Source organism: Oratosquilla oratoria, chromosome 21 (genome assembly GCF_046742065.1).
Source record: "Oratosquilla oratoria isolate Oo_2021 chromosome 21, ASM4674206v1, whole genome shotgun sequence".
In the NCBI taxonomy this organism is placed as follows: Eukaryota; Metazoa; Arthropoda; class Malacostraca; order Stomatopoda; family Squillidae; genus Oratosquilla; species Oratosquilla oratoria.
The window spans coordinates 17695041-17720040 of NC_134797.1; the positions used below are offsets into that span (position 1 = coordinate 17695041).

Sequence of the window (25000 nt, forward strand, 5' to 3'; positions counted from 1 at the left end):
CCAATCCAGTCACTGTCATGGACACTAACTGGCACAATATCGCACCAAAGAAGTAGAAGTCCTGGAGGTGTGATGGAAGTTTTTGAGGGTCGCAAAAAAAAAAAAAAAAAAACGAAAAAAAAAACGAGAAATATTAAATGTGATTCTTCCTTGGGTAGAGGTTAGTATCCAATCAAAATAAGAATGTCGTTTGACCCTGGTTCTTAGTGGTGTCACTAAATTCCCTTAATGTATGGACTGCACTAAACTTATGCAGACAATCTCATGCAGGGCTCCATCTGGCTTCTCTTCTGTGATTTCGATAAGTTATTATACTCGTCCACTTTTTACTGTTTTTATTTATTGATTCATTACAGTCTGTCCTGCCTTCTTGACCAAATTACTCTCTTCCTGCTTCTTTGAGTAATGTCCATCAATAATGTAGGAGAGAGGCCAAACGCAGAGTATGGGATCCAATGTATTTAACGTTTCGCCCAGCAGGGCTTCTTCAGAATTAGCCTTGCTGGGCGAAACGTTAAATACATTGGATCCCATACTCTGCGTTTGGCCTCTCGACTACAGTGCTGTTGCACTCGTTGCCGCTTTTACTCCTCCATCAGTAATCTCTTGGCGACTGTACAGTACCCAATTACCCAATCAGAATACAGGAAGAAATGTAGAGGTTTTATTGGTTAGAATGATAACACGTGTAAAGGGACCAACCATCTCTTTCTTCCTTTCTTTGGCACATAAAGGGCCCTGGTCGATCTATTCTTTTCGTTCTAAAAAGAAAAAAAAAGGAAGGAGTTATGTTTATGAAGGAAAAGGATGAATCAGCGCCGGCCAGCGTTTCTGTCCTTGAACAAAGAAATGGAGTCAGATTTAAGAAAGTAGAAAAAATGATAGTAAAATCGAAAAGTGATCAGCGTTTATTATTGTTGTTGTTGGTAATATTATTATTATTATTATTATTATTATCATTATTATTATTAATATTAAAAAGAGAAGAGAAGTAAAGTATTAAATAAAGGAGGCAAAGAGGAGAGCAGATGTGAAACGGGGTAAGAGTATGACAACAAATTTTGAAAGTAATAAAAAGATGTTTTGGAAGGAAATTACGAGAGGAAGAGGAGGCGAATCAAGTAGAGAAGAAAAGGTAAAAGGTGCAGATGGAGAGATGATAATGGAAGAGATGGACCCCAGGTAAGTTATGATGGAGGTGGGGGGGTGGGGGGCGATGCAGGAACATCAGGCAGGAGGGATAGGGAAAAGGTATTTAATTTTATTAATTTGTTTTTCTATTTACTTATGTGTTTACTGATCTATGCCTTATGTATTTATTTATCAATATGTTTATTTACTTTTTCATTTATCTGTTTATCTATATATTCGTTTGTTTATTTATCTGTTAATTTATCTATCTGTTAGTTGATTTGTTTATTTATCTATTTATGTATTTATTCATATATATTATTCATTCATTTATTTGTTTGTTTGTTTATTTACTTATTTATCTATGTATTTATCCATATTTATTTATTTATTTGCTTATTTATCTTTTCATTATCTATCATTCATTCATTTAATTATTTATTCGTTCATTCATTTATTCGTTTATTTATCTATCTAAACAGTAGAGGGGGAACCCCTATCAGGCACGTCCCTCGGTTGGTGGATGAGGGGGCCCGCTGGCGAGAGGTCAACGCCGCACCGAATATACAAGGAACCGCGGGCCTCGAGAGACCAAGATAGGCCTAGCAAGCCACTGGCGGGTTACCCTTAGCTTCCGTAACACAAGAAGATGGCACTGAACAAAAGTTATCATTTCCAATACAAAACTGAAATCAATGCTTATTGTGTGGTGCTGAAGACTGGGTACAGCAACGTTGCAAAGATGAGAATGTTAAGGCCATTTAGAGAAGTAACCAGGAAGGAAGGGTTGAGGAATGCTCGGATGAGGGAAGACTTGGGTATGGAACATATATTGGAAGAAAACGGGTAGAAGAAGACTGAGATGGTTTGGACATATAATGAGAATGGCACAAGATCGACATGCATGGAAGTACATACATGGAATGGATCCCGGATGGCATGAGGCCAAGAGGCCTAGGATCTAAGATGTAGTAGATGAAAGTCTTGTGAGAAGAAGAACGTTGATAGAGGTGGATGAGATCGGAAAGTATGAAAGTCGTGATAGATAAAGAAATTTAGTCCGGACGCCATGCTGTAAGCCTAACTGGCATCTGCCAAGAAGCGTGAAAAATGAATAAAGATAAGTAGATAAATAGATAAATAAATAAACACTCGTTCATTTGTTTATTGTTTTAGACGAACTTTGGCCATTAGTTCCAGTGCTGCCAACATTGTGTACATGGCAACTCTCCCCTCCTACCCACCCTACATCTGCTAAAAGATATTTATCAATATGTCCGTAAGTATATTAGGAGAGCGATAGGTGATCAGTGGGAAAAAGAAACACGTAAATGTTAATTGGGTCATTCAAAATAGAAAATCCATCTCGGCTGAATTCTGTATTCATCTCACGCATTCCACTGAAATCACATACCACTGAAAGTCTCAAAGAAAACTGAAATTAAAATATCTTATCCAACAAGTAATATATTCTTACAGAATATATAGTTTTATATCTAACTGTAGTGCCATTTTGTAGTGTGAAACTATCTTAAAAAGAGAAAACTGGAGAAAAGAAGGAATGGAGAGGCATTAATTAACTAGGACACCTGTAATGAATCAATTTTTTTTTTTATAAAAACATATAGATAAAAAGGCCTGTTCATGAAATGTGTCTTAAAACATAACTAAATAATTTATCTAAATTGACTGAATACTTCACGATAAACGTGAAATTGTGTTCATAACTATGTGAACAAATCGTGCATATCTAATTTTTCATTCGGTTGACATGCTCTCTGTGCCTGGACTTTTGTTCAGTCGCTTTAAAAGCAACTTTTGTCAATTTTGTCATGTACCTTGACTTTTACATAGAAAAAAAATAGAAACTTAACCTATTAGATTATGTATTCTTAATGGTATTATTTAAGTAAGGTATCTTCAAATATGATATTGCTTTTCTCATGCAAATTATTTTAGTGAAAATAACGTACATGAAGTCGATTTGACGTTTCGTTTAAATTAATTTATAGTACTGCCCTTTTTTGTATAGGTTGAATATTCATTGTCTACCAGCTTCATTATTTATTGTGAACCTACAGTGTTAACCTTATAAAGCAAACATCACATTTTACGTTGACCTTCAACTAAGAAACCTGCTTGGGTAGATTTTTTTTTTTCTTTTTTAATTATTTCCCGTGAGCTTAACATTGTCTTAATAGATTCTAGTTAAGTGCTTACTCTCAACCAAAATGGCGTTAGTATCCCTTAACTGACATTTTCGTATATTTTCATAGAAGTGCACACAAGCCTTGTTTTGTTAGCCCGTAAATCAAGCTCGATTTGCCAACGTGTTTATTCCTTCTCGTCGACAATGTCGTCGCCCGTGGGAGAGGCCGTTCGCGACCCTCTCCTCACTTCAACCCTTCCAGGACTTGTTGCTTCCGTCTTTTCACGGTGCTGAGGAGGAGTACCACTTCTCCAGCCCTTGTTGTCTCTTCTGTATAGGCTTGCACCCCTGAGGGGAGGGCCTTTGTTCTGCAGCAAATGTACTGTGCGCACACACACACACACGCACACATATCCAGCAGTATGGTCCCCACACAAAGTGGAATGTAAACAAGGTTTAGAGAAGGCAAAGACCCTACAAGAAGCACTAGATTATTTGAGGATTCAGATCACTGAAGGGGGTGGGCAGATTTGAAAGAAAATCTCTTGATCTGGGGTAGGAGGGTATCACGATATCATGGGAACAATAAAAAAAACATGTCTGAAAGATGTAAACAAAAATGCAGTTTTTCATACAAATAATTCTGGAATAGCCTAGAAAATAATGTAGCCCAAGATGAAACCATTTATTAATATGAAATATGACAAGTGGGAAATATAATACGTTTCTCAAGGACCATAGCTTCTTTCCTGTGTATTACAAGTAACTACGCTATTTGCTGGCACCGTTTATTGGTTAGCTTCAAGGGCTGCCATCTCTGCAACCATGCAGATCCGAGGTCGCGCCTCACGCAGGACGTGGAATATTCACAATGTACTCCTCCCCTTGGATCGGGTTATAGGCGTTTCGAGTTCTCAGCTGCAAGAATATCAGTTGGTTACGAGTCCAGCACGTGCTCCAAGGCTAACGAGTGTTTAGTTTGTCGTCGATAGCCAGCGACAATATTGTGCCGGAAAGATGAAGTCACAGAGGTGGCAAAAGAGAGGTTTGAGGTGGTTAGCAGGAAGGAGGGATGTTAGAAGTTAAAAGTTATTATTAATTAATCTATTTATTTATCTATTTATTTATGTTTATTTATTTATTGAGTGGAAATTAGTCACCAGTCATAAGAAAATGCTGCATGATTTTAGTCCGTAGGGTTGTCGTTCTCTCAAACACTGACTGCATTGAACTTATGCAGTCAATACCCAGCAAGGGTTCAATGTCAAGGTGATTCACAAACAAACACACACACACACACACACACACACACACACACACACACACACACACACACACAATAAATAAAAATATAGACGACAGCGGGAAGAGCAGCCGAAAGAGGCTCCTAGTAAAAACAGCTTATTTCGCCGTGTCGAATTACCACTAAGCTTATTGCAATAGTAGGAAAGTGATTACAGTGTTGAATCTCACACAAGACGGGGGGCAAGCAGCTACAATATTAGACCGAGTTGGAGAAATCTTGGTTCAAAATATAAACACCTGAGGGTCAAATTTTTGAAGAAGGAAAATCTAACCACGATACGTTGATCTCACTAGTTGGGATTAGATCCCTTTACAGATTTGATTGTTTTTAATTGTGTGAAGGGAGAGGCTGATAAAACCATCATGGAAGAAAAATTAAGCAAACAAGAAGTGGCGGGAAGAAACAAGTCAACAGGAGGTCAGGAATCCATCCACGGACGTGAGTCAGGTGTGACGTTTAAGAGTATAGATTTTAATAATCTTATTAGGAATCTAAGATGAACGATTCAGAATGCCTATGATGTGACAGCTCTTAACGATGAACAGAAAATTTAAATTGACCAATTTAGAGAGTAAACATTAGTCTGAAAGAAGATACAGTTAAGTTAAAAAGAATGAACTAGAGGGTAATCATAATATGACCAAGGCTAAGTCAAATAAATAGACTGTCAAATAGTTAATAGAGTGAAAATGGGGATGCAGCATAACTCATAAAGAAGAAAAAGATAAATTAAAAGAGATTAAATAACATGAGAGGAAGGAAAAACAGGAAAGTGTGGAGAAAGATTTGGTCATGATGGTGAAATTATGGAAAATCTTGTTTAGGATGCAGTAGATAAAAGAAAACGCGTCATAACCTTGTATACAAATGCAGTTCCATCACGGATACCAAGAAGTCAGTATGAATTGGTTTAGCCAGCTGTGGGAAGTGACTCAATCCACAACATGAAATAGATGTATTTAGGTTAGATAGATATAATAAAGGAGGGGGTATGACTCAAAAGTCAGTACTGGCATCCGTGACGTTCTTGACTTATGTAAATATGATGGGAGGGACAAGCCACGCGAAGGAGTTTGCTGACGACATAAAGATCAAGAGGAGAATAAAAGATAAAGATTGCAAATGTTACAAAAAATATCTGGACAAAATTTGTAACTGTAAACAATTAAAAAGAAATGCTACAAAAACATCTACCTATATAAAAAAAGTACGATTGTTGTTTTCAGAACTGTGGATGGAATAAGCAAAATTGACAGAGAAAGTTTCATCGATAAAGATAACGAGGAAGATGACTGAAGGATGAGAAGAAATATAACTTTCCATATAGGTGCATAAAATTTTAGAATAACTTACAAGAGAATATAGTTTGGTAAAACATAAATGAATTTAAAGTCAAGCTTGACAGATGGAGACAAGAAACGAGACTTCACGAGTGTAGCTCTTATCCTGTAAAACACAATTAGGTAAATACAATTAGGTAAACAAACACTGCGAATAAACGGCGAAATGGGAGAGGAAGGAATGAGGGTATCAGGGAGGAACGAAGAGGGAGTCGGGGTGAGAGGGTGGAGTGTCGAAAGGGAAAAGGGAAGACGAAGAGGAAGGAGAGTGAAGAAGGAGGAGGGAAATGTGGGAAGAAGGGAGGGAGGGAGGGAGGAAAAAGAAGGTGGTCAACGTTGAGCGTGGGTGGACGGAGGGAGAATGGCGCCAGGCAGGGAGGAAAAAAAGAAGTAAAAGCTGGAAACAGCAGGAAGCTGGGATACAGATTTGGTGGGAGGTAAGGGGGTAAGAAGGGTAAAGGAAGGACGATAAAGGCACGACCAGCTTTAAATTTGGTAAGGAAGTAGGGTGAATGAGAGTATTTGATTAAACGTAGGGCCTGCGTTTTTATACACGGCATTAGTAAATGGAGAAGAGGAGGCAAGCAGTGTACAATAGGCAGGATAAAAGGCGACGAAAGGATATAAAAAAAGGTGAAAGGGGAAGGGTGAAGGGGATAAAGGGTGAAGTTACGAGTGACTGAAGCAAGGAAGGAGAGAAATAGGAAGTGGATGGAAAAGAGAGAGGGAAAAACGAGAAGTGGTGTAGGTATGGAAGGATGCATGCAGGAAGAACGCTATGGGGGAGGGTTCGGTTGAAACGAGTGGACGGGACAGGAGGGGCGTAGTGGAGAGGGAGAGGAGGCGTAGTGGCGAAAGGCGTGGCCCGACGGTTGTAAGCTGCCCCACGTGCAGCTGCTCCTATTCTGTGTCTGGTGCCGTGCTGCTGCTGAGTAGAGCGGTATTGTGCAGCTGTAGTCTCTGTCACTGTGCTAGTTTGTGTTAATCCGCACTCACATGGCAGACTGACACGGAAGACCCCAACACACAATTGATCAATTATTAGGGATGCCGCCGATGCGCTTTCCGTGCTGCCAGTCTTTATTTGCAGCGTGGGGCACTTGCTACAGATAATATGGGAGGAACGCACGCGCGCGCACACACACACAAACACACACACACAGACACGCATACAAACGCACACACACACAAACATACTTTCACTTTAGACATTTCGCTCGTGAGTGGAGAAAAAAAAAAATAATGACAAACAGGGGCGGGGTCTGGCTGCCAGGCTAACGCGAACCGTCTTCGACACTGAGAGGACCGCTGCATTTGCCACTGTGCTGCCATCTAGATCGAGGAGTCGGCTCTGAAGTCGGGCGTCTTCCGCTTCCTTTCCTGACAATTAGGAGATGCGTGGCCGTCGTAGAGTGTGACTTACTACTCCCCTTGATCATCTTGACCGTCTGCCCTTGTTAAGCTGCTGCTGGTTGCTAATCCTCCGGCGGGACGGCGCGTCCGGTTCTGTCTGGGCGCCTTTCGGCTTTTCATCTTTTCTCTGCCTCTGATATGGTTTGTCCTTTATTTCTCCTATGTGGAACCGAGTAAGTCTCCCATACAGACATATACAGTATACACACACCCACCTACACACACACACACACTCGGTGGCGGATTGGTAAAGCACTGGCCTCACAAGCCAGATAACCAGGGTTCGATTCCCCGGCCGGGCGGAGATAAGTTGGGTTCGTCTCCTTTCACGTGTAACCCCTGTTCACCTAGCAGTGAGTAGGTACGGGACGTTAGTCAAGGAGTTGTGATCTTGCTGTCCCGGTGTGTGGTGTGTGAGTGGTCTCAGGGATCGGCAAATAATGAGCTCTGAGCTCACTGCCGTAGGGTGGTGTCTGGCTGTCTCGACAGAGAGTGCAGCAGATCCGAGGTGAATACACACACACACACACACTTCACTCTTGAGATAGAAAATAACAACAGTTTGCCCTTTTTAGATGTTGAAATGATTAGAGATAATGGTACTCTGAAAACAAAAGTCTATAGAAAACCTACCAATATTCTTTCCTATGTTCATTTTTATTCCAATCACCACATCAATGTAAAAAGATCAGTTTTTATTTCCATGTACTTGAGAGCTTACAGGATTTCAGATCCTGAATTTATTGATGATGAATTTAGAACTATCCGGAATATTGGGGAAAAGTTAAAATATCCTACTCATATTCTTAATCAATGTCACAACACCGCCAAGAAACGCTTTCACAAAACTTGCAATCAAGAACAAGGAAACCATAAACAACTTAATACACTTGTTCTTCCTTTTCATGAAAAATTTCTTAGTATTGTTAACCTACTCAAAAAAATTGGATATCAAAGTAGCTTTTAAATATGACCACACCATTAAGAAAACTTTAATTAAGAACAGCCCTCCTAACAACAACGGTGTGGTCTATAAAATTCCTTGCCAAGATTGTAATAAATTTTATATTGGACAAACTGGGAAAAACTTGGAAACAAGGATTTCCCAACATAGATATAGTGTGAGATCTGCCCAGGAAAATAATGCGTTATTCCAACATAAAGCATTATACAACCATCATATTGATTGGTCTAAGGCAACAATTTTAGCTAAAGGAAAAAGCCTACAAGAAAGAAATATAATAGAATCATGCTTAATATCAGGCACGTTTGACAAAAATATAAACTTAAGCTATGGTCATTTTAAATGTGATAAATTGGTAACCCAAATGGTCACCGAGATCTTTCCGCCAGATTGAGCCTTATGTGTTAGTCAGGTCGATAGGGGTAAGGTCATCCCCCCTCCTCACATTGTAATGTCTCCCCCCTTCCCCCCTAAGGTTGCACCTGATACTTATATTTAAACCCAACTCTGTATCTCTGTCATTTAGTCTGAAGATGTAATATACGAAAGTACTTACTGTCTACAAGTTGTCTTGTGGTTATTTTGCATTTTTGTATGACGGTGATGTGATTGCTTGCAATATTTATATGCATATATATATATATATATATTTATATGTATGCATATATAGTCGTATATATTACATATACATATATACATACATACACACACATATATATGTACATATATATATATATATATATATGTATATATACATACATATGCATACACACCTACACACACTCGGCCATCTTCCCTTCCATCTGGCTTGCATATACATACACGCACACATACACACACACACACACATATATATATGTATATATATGTATATGTATATATATATATATATATATATATATATATATATATATATATACCTGTTCTCAGCTGTACATGAAGATGCAATTACACGATAGGGCTTTGTTTTCTTAGTTTAACTCTCCTAGTGGCTATGCTTGGATTTTTTAAACACGCTTCTAGATTTTCTGTTGCATAAACACATACATACGTATATATATATATATATATATATACGTGTGTGTGTGTGTGTGTGTGTGTGTGTGTGTGTGTGTGTGTGTGTGTGTGTGTGTGTGTGTGTGTGTGTGTGTGTATTCCAACTCCATTGGTGATTCCAATGAATATTGAGACTGAACGATAGCGGATCCAACGTACAAAAATCTAAAGCTGATTTTCAAATAATGGAATAGCTTCCCATCTTCCTGCTGAAGCTAGTTTCATAGCCCTGGTGGGATGTAAAATAATAAGGATCTCCTCACTGTCTCATAGACTAAGCTATGCTGCTCTTCGTATTCCAAGTAGCTGGATTCTTTATTTTGAATTATTATGTTGGCGACTTTTCACTTCTCAATGCAGGTCCCAGAAATTGGGAAGAAAATACGAAATGATGGGAGGTAAGAATGTTTAATTCCTTCCATGTGTTTTCATGGTTCGATTTTTTATGAACTTGAGGTCCTTCTCCTGTCTCGGACACCTCCTGACCCCACCCTCACCCTCATCCAGGCTCATGCTTCGGATGCTGTGGCTGTTTATTGCTACCATTGGCTGTGGGCGTTGAGGCATTAACCATTGCTGCAGAAAACCATATTATCCAACCTGACGAAGGTAGTATGTCACTGCTGTTGCTGATTGTCTTAAATAGGGAGACAGGGACTTCGGCAGTCACGAACTGATACTCTAGACATTCCTGTAGGAATGCCACGATCGAAAATCCTCAATCGCAATCCTAATCCCTAATGTTGATTCCACCCTGAACCTTTATCCTAACCCCATTCCTGGACTAAATCCTATCTCCAACCCTTAATTCAACCCCTCAGCACCCACGCATTATGCCGCCAGTGAGCGGCCCTCTGCGGGTTCCACCAAAAATGAAAAAGATACGGAACTGTTATAGAACTGACTAGTAGTAGGAACTTCCTCTTGATGTAGCGTGGAACTCGGGTCACAACTGACCAACGACACCAACATGAGGGACAAGGACGGAAGTGCCTACGGATTTACCACATATAGCATTGCAATTGTTCTGGCTGCTAACGCAGGCAGAATTATTCTATAAAGGGCAACAGTGGCGGCACCATTATTGACTGCAAACTAAGGGGAAATAAGATTCACCTCTGCAGTTGTGGTATTGTATTAGGTCATGTTAACCATGACCTCCCTTACTGTGAGTCAGTAACTGTTGGTTGGCAACAGAGGTCGCCAGTCATCTCGGTCGGCTGGCTTCTCGCATCTTGAAAGGACAGTCTAGACGATGGCTCCTGTGACCATCACTTGTGTTATTATGATGAGATATTTCAAATTAAATCTGCGCTCTTACGTTTTAGTCGATTTAAATCACAATCATAGTTATATGGGGAATGTGAGGTAACTTCAGTTCTTGCAACAGCTAACATCATTTCCGTAGCCATTACAGCCCTGTTGCTAAGGGCCAAATAATACTGTGCACTGGTATTTTTTTATATGCATTAACCGGCAGCTGCCTTTAAACCCTCAAAAAGATGTCATCTAATAAAAAATATTCTAGTTAACGCCACATTATTTTATTCAGATTAGATAAATCATTTCATGTTTGAGTGAGTTAAGATGACGTATCGAGTGCATGAGTACTCAGTCAAAGCGACTGATTCCTCTTCCGATTGTGTAAAGCTGAACATCATTAATTTCTTTCTTTCGTACAATAAAACTAACATTTTTGGGACAAAGATACACATGAATTGCGTCGTTGATTAAATCAGAATGAAATATGCAAAAGATATTTATGAAATTATCTAAATGGTCATTCCAATGAACAATGAGAAAATGACGCACAAGACATGAATAGAACTGCTTGTAATAATAAATTACGACAGAGCAAAAACTAAATATAAAAAATCACAATACTCTATAATCCTGTAATTTTTTTTACATTATAAACAATCTCGTGGATAAAAGATTTACTAAAGCTTAAAAAAAAGAGCTTCAAGATTCTGAGAGATAGTATGTGATCCAATATGGCACCATCTTATTAGACATGATCACTGCGGGGAACTTAATTTAGCAAAATTATATTTGTAACCTTATTTTTAATTTTCTAAAATACATGGATTATTTATCGACACAGAAAGATTTATTCAATAACTCATAATTAGTTCCTCGATTTTTTAAACTGAAATTAAAAGATTATTGTCGTTTCACGAGTACAAAAAATATACAATACTTTTCTATGAAATATGATCTGATGTCATTTAAAATTAACATTCGTAATGCATCATGTTTGTTTTGAGAACTGGCCGGTCTTACCAACATGCAGTAAAAATAAATCGAACTCACAGAATAGTCACAGTTGTAACGGGATTTTTTTTTTTTTTTGTCTGATCTACGCAATGAGACGATGCGTGTCGTAATGCTGGAACTGGAATAGTAAAGCGTGCTTCGTATAACGATACTGATAACATGTTAATGTCAATGTAAATACAAATGTAATTAACCGCAAAGTTAATTTGCACCCATTTCCCTTCCACTCAACATTTCCGAACAGATAAAGCTACGGTAACGTCACGCTATGTTTGACAAAAATATATATATAACGAGATAAGCAGTGTGGGCTATGTCTCCCTCGCTACGTCCCTCAGAAATTCTCAATTTATACGATATTGAAACGGATATAGTCTTGGACAAACTTTAGTCGCTATGCCGAGTTTCATTTAATTAGACTGTGCAGTTTCGACTTTAGGGAGCGGACACACACGTATACAGATACTGTATGCATACACACACACACACATACACACAAACACACACATATACATACGTACGCACGCGATGGATCAGGCCTGTAGAAAGATTCATGTTATCCAGTTCTGTTGCCAGAATATTTCATTCACCTCCGTCACTGTCCTTTCGTTCGCGATGGGCTCATGTAGCTTGTCTCAATCAACCCCTTCCATACTGGATGACAGTTTTCTTTTTAATTACAACGCGGTAGATAGGTAAAACTCCTAATCCTGGAACATAGACCTCTGTATTCTTGATTAGTGAATTGGTTGTTTTGAAATTGTTCAATTGCATTACGCTCCAAAATTTAACCACACAATCTAAATTATTTTCATGGGGGGTATTACGTTTCATTGGCGTTTCTGAAGCTTTAGAAAATTTATCATGCATCTGAATGTTTTATGGTGAGTATTTATTTTTAATTTGACTTATTTGCTGTTTATTAATTGATCTATTTATCTATCTATATTGTGAAAAATTGGGATTTGGCACTTCTAGTTCTTTAAAGTAGCCATTTAGAAAACGGTAGTATCTTCCGTGGGTGCATGGCTGATGTGAGTATGAACTAATGAAATTGCATTTATTCTTATCTGGTACATATTTTATTCATACTTTTGTATTATAGCTTGAGAACGCTGTATGGCCAAATCCGGACTGGAATAAGAAGAACATAAGAATGAAGGAGACTGTAAGAGACCATAAGGCCTACACTAGGAATCCAAGTATCAACATCACCACAAAATATACTCTGGTAACATCCAGTGCCCAGGACACTAAACTTGACAATCACCAACATAGGTATTATTTAACCATAGAACACAGTGCCTATGACTAAGAATAAGTTTGAATGGAATTTCCAGATGCTAATATGGGCCAGTGTCGTAAATTGCTGATTATCAAATAAAGTTTTGAAATCATTTATGCTGGTGGATCTGCTGTTTCCAACAACCAGTCTTCAGCTTCCCGAGAAGCCTGAGATAAGAAGATGAACTGATACAGTGAGATGCAGTAACACAGACTGGAATGCAGACCAAGTTTGCATTTGCTGGCTCCATTTTCTGTCAGAAGAATTCCAACAGGGAACCTTTAGGAAATCGGATCGCTGAGGCAAGATTACCAAATCAATGCTGTTCCCGTAGTTTTCAATTGTCACCCAGTGTGCATGCATTCTAGTAATTGTATATATTTCTTGATAAATTTGTATGTAATATTAGATGCTGAACTTATATTTACTTGGAAAATAAATCCATGAACACTTATGAAGAATTTGATGTCCCACCAACTAAGAGTTGTGGTTACTAACTCGTTATTTTCAAATGTAATGTGTAATTTGTCATTTTTCAGTGAATGAAATTATTTCTTCAACTAAAATAGTTATTTTCAGTACTACTTAACTCAAACACAGTTTAGCAGCCGACATATTCGCCTCTAACAGCAAAACACGAAATTACCAAGATGCTGTGGTGTTCCAAAGGACAAATATTTGTGGAGAAGTATATGACACGGGGATAGTTTAGAAGCCGTTAGTACTGACTGCAAGTTAACTTATTTGGCAAGTAAATATTGACACTAGGATAGTTTGGAGGCAAGATTACTAACTTTCCATGACAATAGGCAAATAGAAGGGTAGTTTACAATTCGCTAGCACTAATGCAGGGGTTCTTAACCTTGTTGGAGGTACTGAACCCCGCAAGTTTCATACATTCATCGAACCCTTCGTAGTTGGAAAAATAAAATGTGTTTTTTTTCCTTCAAATTCAAAACATAAGAACTATATACTGTATTAGTGCACAAACTGTACCATGGATCATTTGCACACGAAATCACGGTGTTCAAAGAACAAGACCAACAAAACATGAATTTCACATAAAACAAAAACATAATGAACCCAAGGGTGAACCAAACCGCCGAACCCCGGAAACTGACTCACCGAACCCCTGGGGTTCGATCGAACCCAGGTTAAGAAACACTGCATTAAAAGGTACTAAACTAGCCCCACGTCACTCTGTTCAGCGCGTTCACTTCTAATAGTGGGTGATCTAAGCCTAAGATCGTGCATTTTTGGGTTAGAAACATGAAACTTGGCGCATTTATAGAATAATCTTAGATAAACATTTTGGGATATGAAAGCAAGCTGTCAGAGTCCCCTGGTGGCCACAGCAGGAACTAACATCTTACCATGTGGTGGACGTCACAGAAATTAATCAAATGGTCTTAAATATTTTATTTTTTAAGTTAGGAATATGAAACTTGGCAGGTTTCTAAAATATTTAATAAGAACTATCTCTTGATAATAAAAAAAATGTAATCAGAGCCCCCTAGTGACCAAAACTGCAATTTTTTTGTTCAACCTCTAAATACAATTGTGAAATGACCTGGGCCTTTTTTGTGCATTTTGTCAATATAAAAGCTGAAAATTTCCACCAAAATGGATCAAATATTTGAAATACATGTGTTCTTGAAGAAGTATTAACCAAATATAAACAATAAACATAGCAGTTAACACTGAACATTCATTCCAACAAGTAAACAGACTGAATGACAGCGATCATCTTTACAAACGGCAAAACAAGTTGTTTTGTCGTTTGTTACATAATTTTGAGTTTCATAACCACTTATCACAAAACCAGAATTAATGCTGTTGATTTATCAAGTGGTACATTTAAGTCACAAAAAGCTTCAGTTTAAGGTGCCTAAGTTTCCCTGTGACCTCAGGGAAGGCATGCCATGTCTTCCATGCACTCTTTTGGCTTCTCCCGGGAAGGGAAAATGTCACATCACAGCCTGTGAAAGCATGGAAGAATGGCAGAGACTGGGCCTTGGATGATGGCAGAGCAGCAATAATCTCATGAATGGCTATGTACCTATGATACTTTCCAGTCCTAAATAACATCCACAGTTCAGAGGTTTTAAACTGGTGGAAACATGCCACAGCAAGTACAACAACATCAGCGTCTGCTATTCTGATGATGATGCGTTGCTGGCCTTTGTTGTCAGCATTCACGACATGGAAGGTGGTACGTGTGTCTGCTTCCTCCTGGGTGCAGGGTTCCAGGAACGACTTGTCCCTCACTGCTGCGTTGCAGACCACTTGCTCGTTCAGAGTACAGAGAACTTGTTTGTTGTCCTCCTCGATGCCTGCAGCATGCTCAGCAAGAAGAGTAAAACATCTCAGTTTTGTTGTCATTATTGCGGAGAAAACGCTCCCAGTCTCCTGGTATTTGGGTGGTGAGAGTTGCGTTCCTGCTTCGAACACCACTGCCTCTCTTCTCCCTGATTGATGTCTTGAGGCTTTGTTCGTTATAGACATCAAAAACGATATCTACTCTGTCTACGTTCTTCAAGATGTTTTGAATGTGGGGCACAAAGACTTGTGTAACATAGAGAAAGTCTTTAATGTAATTGGAGTTTGAGAGTGCACCACCATAGCACCTTCCAGCACAACTGCGGTAACCTGAGGGACTGTGCGGTCAGAGTTAGACAGACCCTCCAGGGGAGAAAACAAGTCAGACTTCTTACCTGATCTCATCTCCCCTGACTTTGACAGAGAAGGTGGCCATGGCTGGTTCTCAAACTTGAAGAACTCCTCAAGCTTTTCCTCTCGAGATTGGCATACAATGTACAGCCTGGAGAACAATGCACAGCCATCCTTCAATGCAGATACCTGACTTTTCTGTTTCGAAAAACTTTGAGACTTCGAGAACAGCGACAACTTGTTCTTCTTGATAGGCTGTGCAACCAACTTCGTCTGAGTTGTAATGTGTTCAGTTACAAATGTCTCATACTGACGTTGTCCCAAGTCATACACACCCTTAAAACTTTCTACAGCTGACTGGCTGATGACAACTTTGCTGTCAAGTGTCAACATATCGTTGCTGTCCTCTAGGAAAAGACTTTCAAGATCTTCTATAATCTTTTTGGGAGAAGTCACCTCCTTCACAAAGGAATTCTGAACACTTGGTGTCTGCTCATGGTGTTTGTCATTGGCTGCTTTCTCTGAAGTGTTCTCAAAGTCGCGGATGAGTCTGCTGAGCTCTGGACCACCGATCATCCTAGGCTGAAGCACTGTGCAGGCCAGATGACCCAAACTTCTCATCACAAAAGAAGCATACTGACTCAGAGGCATCAGTTGACACAAACTGTCGCCTAGTTTTGTCTGGACTTGCTGTATCTTCTGTTTCACACTTCCGCTTGACTGTTCTTCCAAGCATCCTGGTTTTAATCTTAGCTCGACAAGATTTATGCACTACAGCACTATGTAACAAAAGGGCTTCTGCCATGCCATGACCTTCATCTAACTGCTCAACATTTACTGAGAGAAGTAGTTGGTTCATTTCATGGAACTTGATATTTTCAGCCATGTACTTGTACCCAGCACCTTTATCCTTTCCCTTTGAAGAAGCAGGACATTGTACAGGCTCACTTGCCACTGCCTGACATAGAAAACACTTTTTCCAGTCCACAATAACTGGTCCTGTTTGACCAGAAGCGCTGGAGACTGGTTCATTAATTAATTGAAATGACATCGTTAGAGTAATTCAATGCACAACAGTATCAACATACAGTGTACGACTTTTAATGAATTTGCACTCCAGTAACTCAATGCACAACAGTATCACATAAAGTGTACGACTTTTAATGGCTTTGCGCTGGTTATGCACTCAGCTCACTGATCGGTGGTGGGGCGGTGGAGCGATTTGATCTCCACTTTGATTCTTCTGCTGCTTCCTCTACCCGGTCTTGGGATTTTCCACCGATGACTGCTCCTGATGCGGCCTGGACTACACCCAATGCTCAATTTCCAATGACATTTAGTCCAACACCGTAGAACTTAAAAATAAACAACAAAAGAAATATCACTTGTGTTGTACACTTGAATATCTATATATCAACCACGGTTCCCTTTACAGGATACGGCACATGATTTTTCGTTAATTTTGGTTAGTAGGGGGCTCTGATTACATTTTTATCATCAAGAGATAGTTCTCATTAATATTTTAGAAACCTTCCAAGTTTCATATTCCTAACTTGAAAAATAAAATACCTAAGACCATTTTAAGTAATTTCTGTGACGTCTGCCACATGGTAAGATGTTAGTTCTTGCTGTGGCTACTAAGGGACTCTGACAGCTTGCCTCCGTATTCCAAAATGTTTATCTAGGGTTACTCTATAAGTATGCCAAAATGCAAAAATGCAAAAATGCACGAAATGGCTCGAGGGCTGGTCTTTGATCCCCCACTATGAACACAGCAAAGAGATAAATCAGCCAAGTCTACGCTAATAGGAAGAAAGTAAAAATCTGTTGCGTCTACAGTTCGCTGTCAAAGTGCTGATAAGTGGCAAGGTTAATTCGCAGAGAAGAGATTGATTTGTCGCGAGTGACCAAAGAAAAGTCTTAATATCACCAAAGCCCTAAAATTTTGGATAAATACGACGATGTTTTGTGTTGTTTCAATAATTCGCTTTCTTATACACACACACACACATATATATACATATATATATATATATGCACACACATACATACATACATACACCAAAGAGAGGTAGCAAAAAAAAAAAAAAAAAAAAAAAAAAGGCATAAAAACCACTCCCACCCATTCCATCTCCACATACTCCACTCCCCTCCACCCTCTTATCTTGGCACCTCCTGTATGACGGGTCATCCCTGCATCTCGCCCACTGCCCTGGGTCAGAAACAGTGTCGCAAGACACAGCACATCCACAGCAAGGCAGCTTCATTAAATCGGCGAACCCCTCTCTTCGTCCCCTAACTCACACACACACACACACACACACACACACACACACACACACACACACACATATATATATATATATATATATATATATATATATATATATATATATCAGTCTACAGTATATCGTGCAACTATGTCCTGTTTTACTTGCTTGTTTTGGTTTATGATATTCAGAATAGCTTGATTCCCAAGTCATTATTATCAAAGACTGCGTTTATAGTCATAATATGCTATTCAACAGTTATCTGCAGAAATTCTCATCGATTTCTAAAACGGTTACCGAGTTAAATCATGGTGAAAACAGGCGCGTCGGTTTTGAGGCCGCTATGCAAAAAGGGGCCATACGCCTGTAGATAAATCCTGTTCACAAATACACGCTCTTCCTTGTGCTGGGGGTGTTTAGAGCGACGACGGAGGAGTGCATTGACGCTCTTGTGGGAGTAGAAACAACACTTGAGCCTATGTGGCGATGCGAAACATGATGCTTTTGTCATTTTGTGCCAAGCACCTTCGCTCGACGATGTTACAAGACCTGACGTGGTCTTCCGTAGTGTATTTGTGATGTTTTGGTAATTCTTTTATGAGCTACTGTTGCTGAATGACTGCTATATGCGCGGGCTATTTGTGTGTGTGTTGTCATGTTTTCTGGCGTTGTTATTACGGGTATCTTTGATGAGCGTGATTCCTGTGCTGAGTTATCTTGTTCATTAATTCTAACCAAGATGGGATGCTGTCAGTGTGTGTATGTGTGTGTGTGTGTGTGTGTGTGTGTGTGTGTGTGTGTGTGTGTGTGTGTGTGTGTTTGTGTAAAAGTACCCGCCTGGATGTGCATGCGTTCATATACGTGTGTAATTCATGTGTACATGGATAATATGTACATGTTCGAGCGAGCGCCTGTGTGTATGCATGTTCATTTACATAGCGAATATTTCCTTTCTTTCCTAAGTGTGTATGTGTGAGTGTGTACCTGTTTATTTCCCGGTTGTTAGCACAAGACGTTATTCTTTTATTCATTTATTTATCTGTATATCTGTTTATCTATTTATTGATTTGTTTATCTGTTTATTTCCCTTTTTATTTAATTGTTTATTTATTTACGTATTCATTTATTAATTTCATCTATTCATTTTTCCTCTCGTGATCAATATTCTTTCCTCTCCCAGGATTTTGGTCTCAACATCCTTTGATATATATATATATATATATATATATATATATATATATATATATATATATATATATATATATTCTATTACTTTTTTCCATAATATTTGCCATTTTCTAGGGCGGACCTCTACTATTTCTACCGACAATTCGTCCCATTTACCCAATAGTCTGTTTGGGAAACACATATTTTACAACGTTCTTATATGGCGGTACATATATATATTTCATCTTGCCTCTATCTACCTTCCTTTCCTTATTATCTATATTTCCATTTAATTTTTCAATCCTTCCATTCCCTCAGTACACAAAATCATGTCACTAGCCTGTAGAATATACAAGGTAATGCTCATCTCACGTCCCTTGTTGTCATGGCGTCCATTCCCATGTTAAGAATGGAAGGACTCATCGTTGACCCTTGACGAAGGAAAGTTTCCGCTTCAAACCGTTCTGTTACCCCGACACATGGCCCCACTCGAGTATTCACGTTTGGGTACGTCTTCTGAACCAGCCTCCTCACATATTTCTCCAGGATCTTCTTTTCCCACAAACTTCTCCTCACTTCCTGTCGAGGGACTGAGTCATTGGACTTTTTCAAGTCCGTGAACACCAGATGTAGCGGTCTTTAGTTTTCTCTAAACTTCCCCATTAGCTGTTTCAAACAAAATATGCCATCTGCCGTTTCTCATCAAAATTCCATCTGTTGTGTCCCGATGGCTGCCTCTTCCCTCAACCTATTTCTGTATATTTTCATTAAATTGATATCCTTGTAATTATCATAGTCTGCTTTAAACCATATACACATCATGCTATTCTTCTGGTGTCCTTTCTTGCGTCAACATCTCCATGAAATCTTATTTAGGATCCACGCCATCTGAGGTTTTCTGCACTTTAACAGGAGTTGGACATTTTCGTTCTATTTCCGTTTTCTTTGGGGCATTTATAACCTCACGCACGCGCGCGCGTACGCACACGGCATTTCAGCATGGGTTAGATAATGCCGTTACACTCTCCAGGCCCGGCCTGAGGTACTGGATCATTAATTTTATCACCGGGTCAAACTCGATGTCGTTAAATGCATGGCTCAGCATTTCCCAGCGGGCATTTGCCCTTCTTACTGCGTTGCTTATGTGGAGAGAGTGTGTGTGTGTGTTTTTTTTCTAAATAATATTCTATTATTTTCTTTATTTTCAGCATGCTCTCTCTCTCTCTCTCTCTCTCCCTCTTCTCACAGGTTACAAGATGCTTTCATCAGCTTATAGTTTTCACCCGTAAGAATGACACTGGGTATATGCTGACAATTAATTCTATATCATGTTTTGGATCCAGTCAAAATTCATCTATATATGAGTGCAGCCTTTTACCATATTTGTTGTCTCCTATTCTCCTTTGTATTCAGATATCATCTACAAATGTTCTTATGCAGCACTTTTGCTAAATCACACATATGCATTCGAAAATACGACTGACGGCAGTACCTATCCTTGTAATACGCTACTTGTTATATTACTTCAATTTAAGTATCTCTTTCGAATTAGTGCCTTCATTTTCTTTCCTAAAACCAAATCAATTAGAGTACTTTTTTCTAATGCAACACTTTCTAAAAGAGTCTGTGTGGTATGATATCAAATGCTTCTTTAAGATCTAGTCACAGGAAGTTCACCCATCCGCATCTCTCTTGCCTCGTATCAATAACTCTGCCATAAAAGCTGTTATGACCTCTGCTCTGAGCCAGAATTCACTGTCTCATGTTAGCTTATTTCACTCTCACTTTGATATTGCCTTTACTGTCTTGAACATTCACTTTCGGGGCTGCAGATATAATCGTTTGGATAATGGTAATGTTAATGATAGCGGTAGTGTTACTGATAATAGAGGCACTGGCAGCAATAACTACAATCATATAAACATTATTAGCAATAGCAACGGTATTGGTGATAAAGGGGATAATCATGGAGATAGTAATTGTGATGGTAACAGTGATGGTAATGGTGATGACTAAGGCCATGATAATCATAACAATAAAAAATGAAGATAATTATAATGATATTGCTAACAATGGTGGTATAAAAGCAATATATAAAGACGACAAAACGGAACAAATACAACAAAATGATAATAAAAAATTACATGAAAAGACACAAACGAAACAAGATAATTAAAAAAACAATAATAACAGAGAGCAACAACAATACTGATACATTCTTCAGTCTTACATAAATTATATACTCAGCCTGCTGGAGACATCGTCTGTGAATAATTCCTATCTGTCACTCCTCTAATACACACATATATAATATATATATATATATATATATATATATATATATATATATACACGCACAAATTTCACAAGTCACACGTGAATCACAAATATGCAGAGTCCACTAGTACAAACAAGTTGAGATACTCTGTCTCAACTTGTTTGTACTCACTTTTCTGTACTCCTTGATAATGTGAATATATCACGAAAGCGCTCGGACTCCGTGTGTTTTTCCTCTTCCTAGTCGACTCTGCATATATATATATATATATATATATATATATATATATATATATATATATATATATATGCGTAAGTAACCACTAGGAAAAGTAAACTAACGAAGCAGAGCGCTTTCGTATAATTACATCTTCAGTGCAGATACAAAGAAGGTTAATATATATATATATATATATATATATATATATATGTATATATATGTGTGTGTGTGTGTATATATATATATATATATATATATGTATGTATGCAATTAAACACTAGAAGTGTGTGTTCTCCAGGTGTTTTTGTGTATTACATCTTCAGTGCAGAAATACATAGAGAGTACAAACAAGTTAATATACAGTAAGGAAAAGGGGACGTGGAGACATGGGATCCGTGTGTCAGTGGTAGAAGAAGAAGGTAGTGACCAAATATCTTAATTACTTTTTACCTCTGCTCCCAGGTAGGCTTTCAGCCTCTCAGTCGGGCCAGCACACTTCTCCAGATTGTCCTCTCAAAGCTTCCTTCTTCCCTCAAATCATCTATTTTTCCTAATCCATTTGCCTCTAGGATTTCTTCAACTCCATCTTTCCATCTTTTCTTCGGTCTACCTCTAGATCTGCTACCTTCTGGTCTCCAGTTCCATCTTTTCATTCCAATTCTCTCTTCATCCATTCTCTCCACGTGCCCAAGCCACCTTAGTTGTGCCTTTTCTATTTTGCTTGTAATTGATGTTACTCCAATCATTTCTCTCATTTCATCATTTCTAATTCTATCTCTTTTGGTTTTATTTACTATTGCTCTTAACGTATCATAGTGACAAAATATCATAGGAATGTGAGAAGCTCTCCATGGGTGCAAAGTGGGAATTAGGTCCCAAGATGTCATCCTGAACTATATTAACTTTTCCATAAATGGGTAGCTGGCAACTGATCCCCACCACCTACTGCTCATACCCGGAGGCACAGAAACAGTCCCACACCAACACAACAAAACAGTCCAAAGTTTCTTCCCAAGAGAGATCTATGGGAGGACCGTGAGGACCGTTGCCGGCCGTCCTGGGGTTGCTTTTATTCCACTCAGTCAAACTGGAGGCAACAATTAGTATTATTATTATGTCGTACTATTATTACATGGACGTGCTTTGCTCAGTTGATCTGGAACAAGGAACGAACAAGCGCATTTTCTCTAATTTTAGAAAAAAATAAATAAGTAAATAAAAATATAGATAAATGTCTGCATGTTTCATTTTTTTTTTTTTTTTTTTGCGATTCCAATGAATGGTGTTGTTATGCGATGATTTAATTCTTTCGAACAATTTTCATAATTAATCCAAATACCTGGACCGACGCTACTGATTTCCTCCTGTCAAGTGTGTTTATTAGTTGTTGTTTTTTTATAATTTTCACCCGCTTAATATGCAGCGGGTTTTCCTCGGTTGAATAAAATCGCCTGACGACGAACGTGTAAGATTCGTCTCTGGACGTAATGCATTTTTTATTTATTCGTTTATTTCTTATTGAATGATTGATTTATTTATCTATCTGTTTATTTGTTTACTTGTTTTGTCATGTTTTCCTGCCCTTGTCTATTCTTGTCCTTTTCAATTTTCATCAATAGAGCGCCGTAACTTGTTTGGTTTCATTTCAATTCTCAGCGTAGTCCCTTTTTATGAGCTCCTGTTTACTTCTTAACGCTTCTCGGTGAGTGCATTTCTTACTACTTGTATATGAGGCGTCCGGAAACAGAGGGGCATCCCCGACATTTTTATTGTTTTCGAGCTAATCATAAACACACACACACACACACACACACACACATATATATATATATATATATATATATATATATATATATATGTGTGTGTGTGTGTGTGTGTGTGTGTGCATATATGTATTTGTACAACACTGAATGGGTCCCAGTGATTAGAGATACATTTTAACAACCACAATGCACTTTAATTCTAAGCCATCAAAGGCCAGCATGCTGAAATTGAAATGTGGTACAGTGACTTTCCAACTAGGCTATCAAGAGAGATAGCCTAGTTGGAAAGTCACTGTCGCACTCGTCATGAGGATGCCGGGCAGTACATTTCAATTTCAGCATGCTGGCCTTTGATAACTTATAATTAAAGTTCATTGTGGTTGTTAAAATGTGTATATATATATATATATATATATATATATATATATATATATATATATATATACAGAGGAGGCTTACACTTTTCACGATCTGCGTTTAATTCGAAACCAATGAAATTAATGAAAATGCCTCATATCTTCAGTATGAATTACCAGTTTTGTATACATTTGATTATTATTTCCCCTGACTCTTTTTTTTTCTATATTCATGATCAAAATAGGCTTTGTTTACTTTCTTCCGGTGAGCGCAGATTCATTTCCTTGTTGCACATCCAAGAATATCTTAACACTTCATCAGTGTTCTTCTTTTTTTTTTTTAGAATTCTCTGTCTACTTTTTTGAAGATTAGTTTTACTTAATTGCAATTTTCTTTTTTGAAGTTCAGTCCGTGTTACTCTTTTATTATTATTATTATTATTATTATTATTATTATTATTATTATTATTATTATTACTATTATTTTATTTTATTTATTTATTTATTTTTTGCGGCCAGTTATGGTTATAAAGTTTCGTGCAATGCCAAATGATCCGATATTGTTTTAAAAATATTCGTTGCTTCTAATTCAAAGTGCACGATGCTTTTGTGTCAATATCTTGTGATGTTAACTGAACTATGACGGATGTCACTAAAACGTTACGCAAGACACCAAGGGATAAAAAGACGGAGGACAACAAGGAGGAGAAATGGGAAGGAAAAGTTTTATATATCACGGCTCTGAAAATTGTCGTTTTAATAGAAGAAATATAGAACTGGGCGATCCTATATATCATCTATAGCCATATGATAAACGTGCACATATTAAAATGCTAACTTGAACATTAATGTTGACAAAAACACCAGCATAACTAATAACACCTGCAATAGGATGGCGTATGCAAAAAAAAACAAGAAAAAAAAAACATCAAAGAATTGTCGCTCAGGTGTTAAAGGATAAAAACAAACAAAGTGCATGCAGGACACAAGAAAAAATGTAATTTGCATACAGGACAGTTTGACTTCTCCAGCGGACATTTTGACTTGCCAATCAGATACTTTTACTTTTCCGGTGGGTATTTTCACAAGTGGACGTTTCGACTAACCCCAGCTGTTTTAACTGAAGGACTGATATATCGTTTACTCCCTCGGTGTGTCTCCATCAGCCAATGTGACGGGTTCATTCAAGAGCTGATGCAACAAGCTTCGTTTCCTCCTCGTGCGAAGGTTCCCCATTTCACCTTTTCACAGTTCAAGTCACCAACAAGTAAGAATATTTGTCTTTTTTATCATTTAACATTCACAATTATATATCATTAGTGTGTGTATGTGTGTGTGTGTGCGTGCGTGTGTGTG

At 38.2% G+C, this 25000-nt stretch overlaps 1 protein-coding gene across 4 annotated transcripts in view; it reads left to right on the plus strand.

The window, feature by feature from the left end:
- The window catches only part of LOC143036721 (uncharacterized), a 45258-nt gene that overhangs the window by 7695 nt on the left and 12563 nt on the right, over positions 1-25000 (plus strand). For 2 of the 4 annotated variants that reach the window (XM_076204360.1, XM_076204361.1), the window contains exon 2: positions 12742-13382. In XM_076204360.1, coding sequence (XP_076060475.1) covers positions 12742-12951 — 210 coding nt within the window. In that variant the 3' untranslated portion in view covers positions 12952-13382. Of the gene's footprint in view, positions 161-12741; positions 13383-24810; positions 24912-25000 lie in introns of those variants that run through there. The other 2 variants (XR_012967397.1, XR_012967398.1) reach the window with 2 other exon arrangements.